The sequence below is a fragment of the Lactuca sativa genome, chromosome 7 (genome assembly GCF_002870075.4).
Source record: "Lactuca sativa cultivar Salinas chromosome 7, Lsat_Salinas_v11, whole genome shotgun sequence".
NCBI lineage: Eukaryota > Viridiplantae > Streptophyta > Magnoliopsida > Asterales > Asteraceae > Lactuca > Lactuca sativa.
In genome coordinates this window covers 22317406-22328148 of record NC_056629.2, presented here as the reverse complement: position 1 = coordinate 22328148, position 10743 = coordinate 22317406, and the positions used below count along the sequence as shown (strand labels likewise).

The window sequence follows — 10743 nt, the reverse complement described above, 5'->3', positions numbered from 1 at the left end:
TGTATCAAATAAAAATTTGGAAGGAAGTGAGTGCAGATTGTACATGTTATTAATCCTTCCTTGACTCCTTTTAGGAGAGAGGTTTGAATTACTCTTTTCGGTTGTTGACCTTTATACTATTTAATATACTTGTAGGTTTTTCAAAGAGTGCCCCCATCCCGATGATAAGCAAAGAAAGGAACTTGGAAGAAGACTATCCTTAGAGCCTTTGCAGGTTAAATTTTGGTTCCAGAACAAACGAACACAAATGAAGGTAACTAGCTTGCACAAAAACACAAATTTGTACCATGAAGGTTCAATTCAAAGAAGTTGCTATGTAATTTGTACAACTTTTTTTTTTGGTTATGTTATACAACTTAATTATGTGACTATAATATGATCCTGGACCTCTTTAGTCAGTGCTAGCTTTTTCAATGGGGAATATCATAAATGACTAGCAAGACATATTTAGTCCTTGATATAGTTGGTTGTCTATTAGAGCTAAGAGACTCAATATCGCAATTTCCATATTGTTCAAAGCGTATAATATGTACACAGGCATAAATCTTGAATGGGTGTATCCGAGTCTGATGGTCCTATATGGAGAAAATTGATTTATGATCAAATGTACATCCATAATCCTTTATTAATTTTAGTATTCTGACATCAATTTGGTTTAACTATAGTTGCAATTTTCTAAATGCATAATAAGTAACGACAGTAATTAGCTAAGCTGTTTTAACCTTTTTTTTCCTCTCCTGTGATCGGTATATACAATCCATTAATTACATGTTATTAATTTGTTTGTACTTATACTTGTATTTGCACTTATACTTGTATTTAGACAAGCAACATCATTCTAAATAAGCTGGCTGTTAAAAATTGATACTCTATTAGTATTATACTGTATAAACTAACTGCTCAAATTCTGGCCATTTTCATTTTCCTTCTATATTAGGCTCAGCATGAACGCTTTGATAACACACAGCTGAGGAATGAAAATGAAAAGCTCCAGGCAGAGAACATACGGTACAAGGAAGCCCTCGCAAACGCCACCTGTCCTAACTGTGGAGGCCCAGCAGCTATTGGTGAAATGTCTTTTGATGAACAACAGTTGAGGATGGAAAATGCTCGTCTACGAGAAGAGGTATGTTAGATTTTAATTACCCTAAGAAAGAATATTTTCCTCACAAGTTTAAGTAGGGTAAGTGCTAGTTTTATAACATACCAAAGTTATTTTTTTGGCTTTTTTAACAGATTGATAGGATATCTGGAATTGCTGCCAAGTATGTTGGCAAGCCAATGGTCTCTTACCCTGATGCGTCGTCTCAAGGACCCTCTCGCTCACTTGACTTACCTGTGGCTAGTTTTAGTCCACAACAAGGGATGGTAGGCGAGATGTTTGGAGCAAACGACCTTCTTCGGTCCTTGGCTGGTGGCCCTACTGAGGCTGAGAAGCCTATTATCATTGAGCTAGCTGTTACAGCCATGGAGGAACTGGTTAGAATGGCTCAGGTTTGTGAGCCCTTGTGGGTTCCAACCTCAAATAACTCTCATGAGATTTTAAGCGAAGATGAGTATCTGCGGTCATTTCCTAGAGGCATTGGACCAAAACTAATGGGATGGAAATCAGAAGCTTCAAGGGAATCGATGGTCGTCATCATGAATCATATGACTCTTGTGGAAATTCTAATGGATGTGGTATATATTTACTAAACATGCTATCTTTTTGTGGTAACATTATTATCAACGATGAAGCACTTCCCTAATCTAACCATGATTTTTCAGAATCAATGGTCAAATGTGTTTTGTGGCATTGTTTCAAGAGCAATGACTTTAGAAGTGCTTTCAACCGGAGTGGCTGGCAATTATAATGGAGCTCTTCAAGTGGTAAGAAATCAGTCATCCAATAATTCAATAATTCAATTGATTCTAGATATTTTTAGGCGTATTAAATTTGAAATTAAAAATGTTGTGAAGTATATGCTTCACAATCACTTCCAAATCCTAGACTTAAAAGTCCAGACCAATTAATCAAATTAATTGATTTGTACGTGTCACTACAAGAAATATCACCAATTCCGACGAAGCATAAAAGCGACGTCTGCTCCTCCGATCCACTCGTCTTTCAGGATTAGGGTTTAGGGTTTAGGGTCAGAAAAGGTAAGGTAATCTCTAGGAATCTTGTAATCTCTATATCGGCCCTTAAATGTTGGATTTTCTAGAGTTAAGCCGACGTACACCATCGTTCAGGGTGGTTGGAGACGAGCTATGCAAGAATTACACTAAAGGGGAAAAGAAGGAGGTATTGTTTTACTTTTGTATTTACGACGGCGTGGTTGAAGGTAACCGATAGGACCGATATCTCGTCCTCATTGAAAACCGTTTTCATAGTCAATTGATTTTTGAAATGGTTCTATGGTGGTAAACCATTCTTTATGTTGACACATAAGGTAAGTATAAACACAATCAAGAACCCATATTCATCGTCAATGTCGGTATATCCAACAATAACAACAAAAACCTCTTATTCAGAACTTCACGGGATAGTTTGTAGAATTGTCATCTTCTTTACCCTTGAATCTATTTAGAGTCTTGCCCCTTTTATTTATAATATTTTCATGTCTGGTCCATCGAAAGATACCATTTCTTTCATATTTTTCCTTAGAGCATCCATAATGGTGAGTTCAATGAAAGAGTTTAATGAGGTGACATGTCTAGTTGTCAATTAATAGATGAAACTCTAACATAGTGATATGCCACCTTGATATTCAATGGATTTGGAGTTCAATGACCATTGAACTCTTAATTTAATGGGAAAAATGAAAGTTTTTTAGTCTTAATATATACTATAAATTATTTTTTTGTAACTTCTTATTGAACTTTGTAGAGTTCAATGCATTGTAAGAAAAAATAATAAAGTTGTATGGAGTGTAAAAAAATGATATGACGATCCATTGAACTTTATGGAGTTCAATGCATTATGGATGCCCTTAGCATACAAGGTTTCATAAACCTCACTGAGTGTGAGGGTAGCAACTATAAAGTATGGTGTCTCTGAAATTGGAATAATATAAACACGATAATGAAATAATATAAGCAAACCCAAATGTTCCTCATTGTACCTCACTTCCATCGTTGCCACATCAGAAATTATCTCTTTGAAATCAAAAATTATGAATGAAAAGGTTTCCTTCATCTTGTAATTTTTATAGAAACAACTTATGGTTTAAAGGCATTTTTACCGGTAAGATCTTTTTTTTCATCCATATGGATTACAGTTTGAGCAAAAGAGTAGTTTAGGTCTTTTCCTTTAGAACTTCTAGCTTGCAGAATGTTGTTGGGAGAATGAAGTTGAATTTGAAATAGGCCTTTATAATCTTTCTCCTTCCTTTTTAGTCTAGTCGATTTGATTTTTGGCTTTAAAAAGAATTCAATGAATCTTCAAAATTTGCTTGAGCCATTAATGCTCTAATCATGACATGCCATAAAGAAAAACTGGTATCACAATCTAACAATGGCAGATCATATTTCATTGAAGTCGTTTGTTCAATATCACCTTAAAATGTATAAGAGAAAACTGATTTGAAAGTATGCACGTTTAGAGAAAATAGACAAACCTTGCGTCGTTGTTGGATAAATTGACAAAAACCTTTGCATGTGTAAGAAAGAAATCAAATGAAGGAAACCTTTGTAGGCTTAGAAAATTGATATTATCTTGATTTAACATATTTCAATAATTTTTCTATGATAACACACTCGTTTTCCAGCTCCCAAGTTCGACCCTGAATTTCAAGATCACCCTCGTCCCTCCTTGTTTCCTGTTAACCCTGATTGGCCCTAAATTCCCAGTTTAACCTTCCTTACCATATTTTTCACTCGTTTAGTTTGTTTAACCTTACCTAATACACTAATTATTTGGATGGGGCTCCCCACTCTGTCCTTGCCCCTGCCGCTCCCCCCGATCCCAAAAACATTGTTAAATACCCTTCGTATAGAAATAGGGTGCCGTCATGGTTTTTGACACCCTTATATAAAGAGAATCAATTAGAATAACCAGAACATATAGCTTTGGATGGAAATCTTTGCGAGAAAAACCATAACGCACTCGAATTATATTATTAATAAGATTAAGGAAGAAGGGATATTGAGTGCAATTTCGATGGAGAAAGGAAGAAGGGATACCGAGTGTCATTTTTATAGATCATTTGAAAAAAAAAATGTAAATTATGAGAAAATGACAAGTGACACTAATAACTAATATGCTATAATAAATAAAGATCTTTTTGTCTCATGTGATATTCTCATTCATTTTGTCACATGTCATTTTATGGTTATTTTAAAGTAGTCTTTTTTTTCTATGTCATTTTATGATTTTTTCTATTTTATTAAATTACACATAGTAAATGTAATAATTACAATAAATATAATAATAAATGAGTATCAATTTCATTAATTGACTTACCTTTTAATTTTAAAATCATAAATTAAAGCTTGATTACTTTCCTTTGTTTATTTATTTAAATTATTTATTTAAATTTATAAAAGAATAAATACTTTAATTTTTATAATTCAATATTTTTTTAATCTTTTTCTTATAAATTCAAACTTCTTAAATGTTTAGAATTTCATATTTTTCTTTAAATAAACTAATATAATACATTAATCTTACACCTACTTTATTAGTATAGGAATATTAGAACAATTAATTTAAGGCTATATTTATCAGCTAAGAAACTATAATCCTAAAATAATGTAAAGACTTCTTATCAACTACCAAACAAATGGCAATGTATCGTGATCCTTAAAACTTGGAAACCAATAAGAAACAAAATAACTCCCAAAGAGAGAGAATTCAGCTAACACATCAACCGCTAGCTATCAAGTATCATTTTTTTGTCGATATTGGTAATCAACAACTAAGATATTTACTCGCAATAGGATGTAAAAAAGGTCATTGTGAATTTTTCCCCGGAAACAGATTCATTAGCCAATTTTAAGAGGCCTACTGCAATAACGTGTGGATTCAGTAATTATTATTTTTACATATATATATATATATATATATATATATATATATATATATATATATATATATATATATATACTTAGATGTGACAAAGATTATTATTTACACACTTAAGGATTTTTCACATATGTTTAGTATGAAAAAGATTATGGTATCTGCACATCAAGATAAATAGTGGAGAAATGAAGTGTAGTATACTTGTATTTGTTGTAGTAAGCTATCCAATGAAACCCTAATTGTATTTATTTATATACTATACTAAATGTTTTGTTTTTCCAGATGACAGCTGAATATCAGATTCCTTCACCACTCGTTCCAACACGAGAAAACTATTTCGTTCGGTATTGTAAACAACATGGTGATGGGACGTGGGCGGTTGTTGATGTATCCTTGGATAATATGCGCTCATCCTCAAGTTCAAGATGTAGGAGAAGGCCCTCTGGCTGCTTGATTCAAGAACTTCCTAATGGTTACTCTAAGGTACACCCTCTAGCTTCAATCAATATATTGTTTTAGCTTTGATGAAGTAAATGAATTTCACAAATCATGTCTTGTTTTTTATTCTAGGTCACTTGGATTGAACATGTTGAAGTTGATAATGGGGTCGTTCATGATATCTATAAGGTACTAGTAAACTCTGGTCTAGCATTTGGTGCAAAAAGATGGATAGCCACTTTAGATAGACAAAGTGAACGACTTGCAAGTGCAATGGCTAGCAATATTCCTGCAGGAGATATCGGAGGCAAGTGTTCTAGATCAATTCATATCTTTCCTATTATATGATTAAAGAACTTTTCTAGTATGGTTTAATAAAATAAATGATTATCCAATTCATTCTTTCTATAGTTATAACATCTCCAGAAGGTCGAAAGAGTATGTTGAAGTTAGCTGAAAGAATGGTTTTGAGCTTCTGTAGTGGGGTTGGTGCTTCGACTGCACACACATGGACAACTTTATCTGGTAGTGGCGGAGATGATGTACGTGTAATGACCCGAAAAAGTGTAGATGATCCAGGCAGGCCTTCTGGTATTGTGCTAAGTGCTGCAACTTCATTTTGGTTACCAGTTCACCCAAAACAGGTTTTCAATTTTCTCCGCGATGAGAACTCTAGGAGTGAGGTAATTATGCAGCTAGCCTTTAATATAAAACCTTATATATTCATATGAAATTAGCTATTTAATTCTATTTTATACATCCAGTGGGATATACTTTCAAATTGTGGGCATGTTGAAGAAATCGCACACATTGCCAACGGCCGTGATCCAGGAAATTGTGTTTCCCTTTTGCGTGTTAATGTAAGCTCTAGAATTAAATATAACACACTTAGTTCAACCTATATACACAGCTAGACAAATAACTGGATATATATGCTTTTTACACATTTCATATATCAATATGCATGCAACTTTATAAATAAACATCTTAATCGCTTGCCAATTTATTAATCGGATGACTTTTAAATTGTTTACATTGTAGAGTGCAAATTCAAGTCAGAGCAACATGCTCATCCTACAAGAGAGTTCAACCGATTCTACAGGTTCATATGTTATATATGCACCAGTGGATATTAATGCAATGAATGTTGCATTAAATGGAGGCGATCCGGATTATGTTGCGTTGCTTCCATCTGGTTTTGCCATACTTCCTGATGGACCAGTACATTATGAAGGAGGAGTTCTTGTTGGTGGAACCGGTGGATCATTACTCACCATCGCATTCCAGATTTTAGTAGATTCGGTTCCTACATCCAAACTATCACTAGGATCGGTGGCAACAGTTAATAATCTTATTAAGTGCACGGTTGAAAGGATCAAAGCTGCAGTCACTTCTAATATGAGTAAAGCAATGGGGATTTTATAAGGTAAACCAACCATCAACCTAACTTGGTTACATCAGATTTCAAATTATTCTTTTTTTAATAAGCATTAATAAGGTTAACCCAAATAGTGTACTAGTGTCAGTGGAGGGGTGTTGCACTAATGTGGCTACTCCTACGCGTTGTGTATACCAATCAGTCTCATACTAATTGGGGTTATAACATTTTGTTTTAATTGCATCTCTGCATTTATGTACTTTGTAGTGATGTGAAGAAAAGGGGAAAACATCTTGGCAGGCGATAATTTCTCTAAAATCTTTAGGAATAGATGGAAGAAGTCAAGAACGAACCTGAACGATCCTTCCTTTATAATTTTTCAAGGTTTATCAAGGTTCGGGTATTGACTATGCATATCTTGAAGATTATAGAGTGAACTTAGACCTTGTCGAGTAAATACTAGTTAAAACTCTCAAAACACTTTTTTTCTTCTCTTGGGTTTCATTAGAGATTTTCAGTCTTTTGTGTTTTTTGGATTAGAATTAAACCGGTAACCTGCATCAAGCTACATGCAACAACTCTTACTATTGGCTTAGCACTTTTGTCCAATGTTTAGCTATTCCTTGGTTTGATATGTTGGGAAATAAATTTCAGGTTTTCACTTTATATATATTTGATTTTTAATTTTGTTAGTGGTGGTTGTCGAGGCCAACACAAATAATAACCCTAAATATTACACACTAAAATAGTGTATAGTGGTAAAGGGATCGAATCCACGGAGATTGGTTCAATTTATAACTCTATGAAAAATCTCTTTGTAAAAATACTTGTAAAATGACAATAAAAATAAAATGGGGGGTTTTGTTGTTTTGAAATACTTGAAACAAACTAGAATTAACTATGATTTAAATAGACAAATGCAACAAAAATAAGAGTTTGATGTAAAATCAATGAGGGAAAGATGGTTGACTTAAAGTTTCCTCACTTTGACTTTTGATGAACATATCATTAGAATCCAATGGTGCAATACTTTGATTTAAATCCTTAATTTGGCTATAGTAATCCAAGGAGCTTGAGATTACTTAGACTTTTCTTAATTGTTGAAATGGCTAGAGAAGCTCACAACAATTTCCTTAGTCAAAGTCACTAATTCCAAATAGCATGTAATTAGTGAAAGTCAACTAGCATTAAGAACCAAAAAGTCACCAAATCCAAGAGGGGTCAAATGCTTTCACCACCATGTTGGAGGAAATGTTTTTATGATTGTGTGAAGCAAAAACAACACAAAAATCATTTGTTGCTAGCTAATTTGAGGATCCTTTACTTAATCAAGAAATTAGCCAACTAATCACCACAAACACATTTAAACTCATGAACTAAAACATACAAGTAGTGATAAGATGTTAAAACACAAAACATTCCCATAAAGATTTAAGAACATGTTCATGGATTCTTCAACATTCAACAAAAGTTCAAAGGATTAACCAAAAGTCAACCAAGATTAGTTTAGCCAAGCATGGCTAAACCCAAAGAAACAAAGTTAGAAAAATTGTACCAAACATTAAGCAAGAATCAAGAGGTAAAAATATGATGTTCTTCAAGGGTTCTTGGCCTTCAAAAGTCTCCAAAACTCCAGAGAGAATCTTCAAAAATCGGATGTCCAAGAGTATCCAAAAGATGGGCACCAACCTTCCTCAAATAGCCTTCCAAATGGATTTCCGAAATTACCCCTGCAGAGCCTTACGCGACCCGCGTGCTGTTGCGCGGGTGGGTTGCGCGGGTGGTCCCTGGATGTAACATCTTTGAGGTTTTGGGCCTCCATAGCTTAGCCCACTTAGCCCAGATCGAATCCAATCACCTCCTAGCCCATTTTCTTCAAGTTTTTCTTCATTTTAAGCCCAATTTGACCTCTCCAAATCCTCCAAAGCTCGTGCACTCTCCCGATTAACAATCTACGCAAGCTTGAATAAACTCCCGCATCTTGCAAATTTAAAGTCTATTTCTCTCCAAGCCTTCAAATAACCATCAAGCTCGCTCCATGCATCATCTCCACAATCACCAAGCCTAACATCATTTTTGTCTACCAAATCTCATCGCTTCCCATACGTCCCGAACACTCCAGCTCCGCTAGACCCGAAAACCTGCAATTATGCTCACAAGATTCGAAAGTACCCGAAATAGTCATAAAATAACAAAAGGGAAAATATGCATGGAAATTATCTAAATTATGAATGAAATATGCTAAAATAAACTATAAAAAGAAGTAAACAAAACTAACTATCAAATCACCCCAAGCTTAAACCTTACTTGTCCTCAAGTAAGACAAGACTAAAATGAACTTGGGATGAACTATCCTAGAGAAAATAAAAAGAATGGATAGAGCCACAGAACCTGATCACCGTTAGTCAACATGGTCAGAATTAATCTTGCTATTACCTCAGGAATTTTTCATCCGATGACAATGGTACCATAAACCATAGCCAGGACAACTCCTTTAGGTGAGTAAGGAGGGATGAGCAGTCGCAGCCTCAATGGAACATGCATACAATGAAGAATATCTGTAGTAGGGAGAAAGCAGCTGGATGGGCTCGGGTGGAGCTCTTCTTTAAATGTACACTCTGATTTCACGTTTGCCGGTTTCTCTCATGTGTAGCTAGGTTTAATCGCTCGGGCACCGTTGTAGGAATCGGATCACTTGGTGTTGGCCCAAACCTCTCGTAGTATCTGACTCGACAGTCTCCCTAACATCACCAATTTGCGAAAAACAACTCGATTTATATAGAATAAAACATACCTAAATAAATGAATATCAAACACCGGGTGACCAAAATGTTGGAAGATTTAGTTCAATAATTGAACCGGTCACCCTTCTCAGATTTCTGCAGCTGGGAATTTGCCTGCCCCCTTTTTTTTTTTTTGTTTTTTTTGTTATACTTGAAGGTAATGTAATAACAACCCTTTGACTCAAAATTTGGTTCCTAAAGTGTGTAAGTGGAACCGAAAGGGTAGTAATATAATCCGAATGGTCTAGGCGAGAAAATGACCATGTGTGGAGCATAAAGATATAATGTAAGCTCCTTTTCAAATTTGTGATTTTTTTTTTCTTTCTTTTTTTTTTCAAAAATAATGAAAATGTCCACATGCGGACTAAAAGACTTCTCTAAAATCCTAAGAAAATCGCAAAAAGATATGGTGATGTAAAGAGACCGGATATGGATTCTACTCGAGGACAAGCACTAGTGCTTCATCCTAACGGTTCAAACATGATCAAGTGTGATCCTCTCAGCGGTAGTGACCGCAAGGCTAAGACATCCATTGCTATAGTATATCCTACAGTCATTAGTATTGTATGCATAATTCTTCATGAAAACTACCTGTCCATGATCACTTACCCCTTTAAGCTACCAGCATCTGATCCCAAGTATGAAATCCCAAACTGCAGCTAATGGTTCCCGTTCGATGGATGAGATAACAACAAGATCCTGGACCAATAATGATACAATAACTCTGAACCTATTCCATGGCATCCAGGGGGTGAGAATAAACAGACAACAAAAATGCATGAATGTTAATGCCTAAGCTAAATGTTATGCAAAAATATAAAAGGTGAAAAAGAAAAAGAATAAAATCTTTTTGGATTTAAAAAAAAATGAATGAAAATTAGCTTAAAACTAAAATGTTATGCAACTTAATTAAAAAAGCATGAAAAAATAAAAGGAAAATGAAATGCCCCACCCCAAGCTTAAGAACAAGCATTGTCCTCAATGCTTAAGGTAAGGGCAAAAATGACCTAAATCGGAGGATTGGATGAGAGGAGATGTTTGTGGCGGTGGTTTCGTGAAATTACGACCGGTAGAATTCCGACAATCTTGAATTTTCCGGCGAGGTGGTTGCTGGAAGGTTATATAAGAGGAATGGAGTG

General features: G+C 34.8%; 1 protein-coding gene across 1 annotated transcript in view; it reads left to right on the top strand.

Annotated features, from left to right (window-relative positions):
• LOC111891016 (homeobox-leucine zipper protein MERISTEM L1) overlaps positions 1 to 7489 on the top strand; it is a 9060-nt gene extending 1571 nt beyond the window's left edge. The window contains exons 3-12 of the mRNA XM_023887102.3: positions 136 to 253; positions 938 to 1126; positions 1237 to 1680; positions 1768 to 1869; positions 5288 to 5488; positions 5576 to 5750; positions 5855 to 6126; positions 6208 to 6303; positions 6485 to 6869; positions 7089 to 7489. Of these exons, the coding sequence (XP_023742870.1) occupies positions 136 to 253; positions 938 to 1126; positions 1237 to 1680; positions 1768 to 1869; positions 5288 to 5488; positions 5576 to 5750; positions 5855 to 6126; positions 6208 to 6303; positions 6485 to 6868 (1981 nt within the window). The 3' untranslated portion in view covers position 6869; positions 7089 to 7489. The remainder of the gene's footprint in view (positions 1 to 135; positions 254 to 937; positions 1127 to 1236; positions 1681 to 1767; positions 1870 to 5287; positions 5489 to 5575; positions 5751 to 5854; positions 6127 to 6207; positions 6304 to 6484; positions 6870 to 7088) is intronic.
• Positions 7490 to 10743: the final 3254 nt, after the last annotated feature.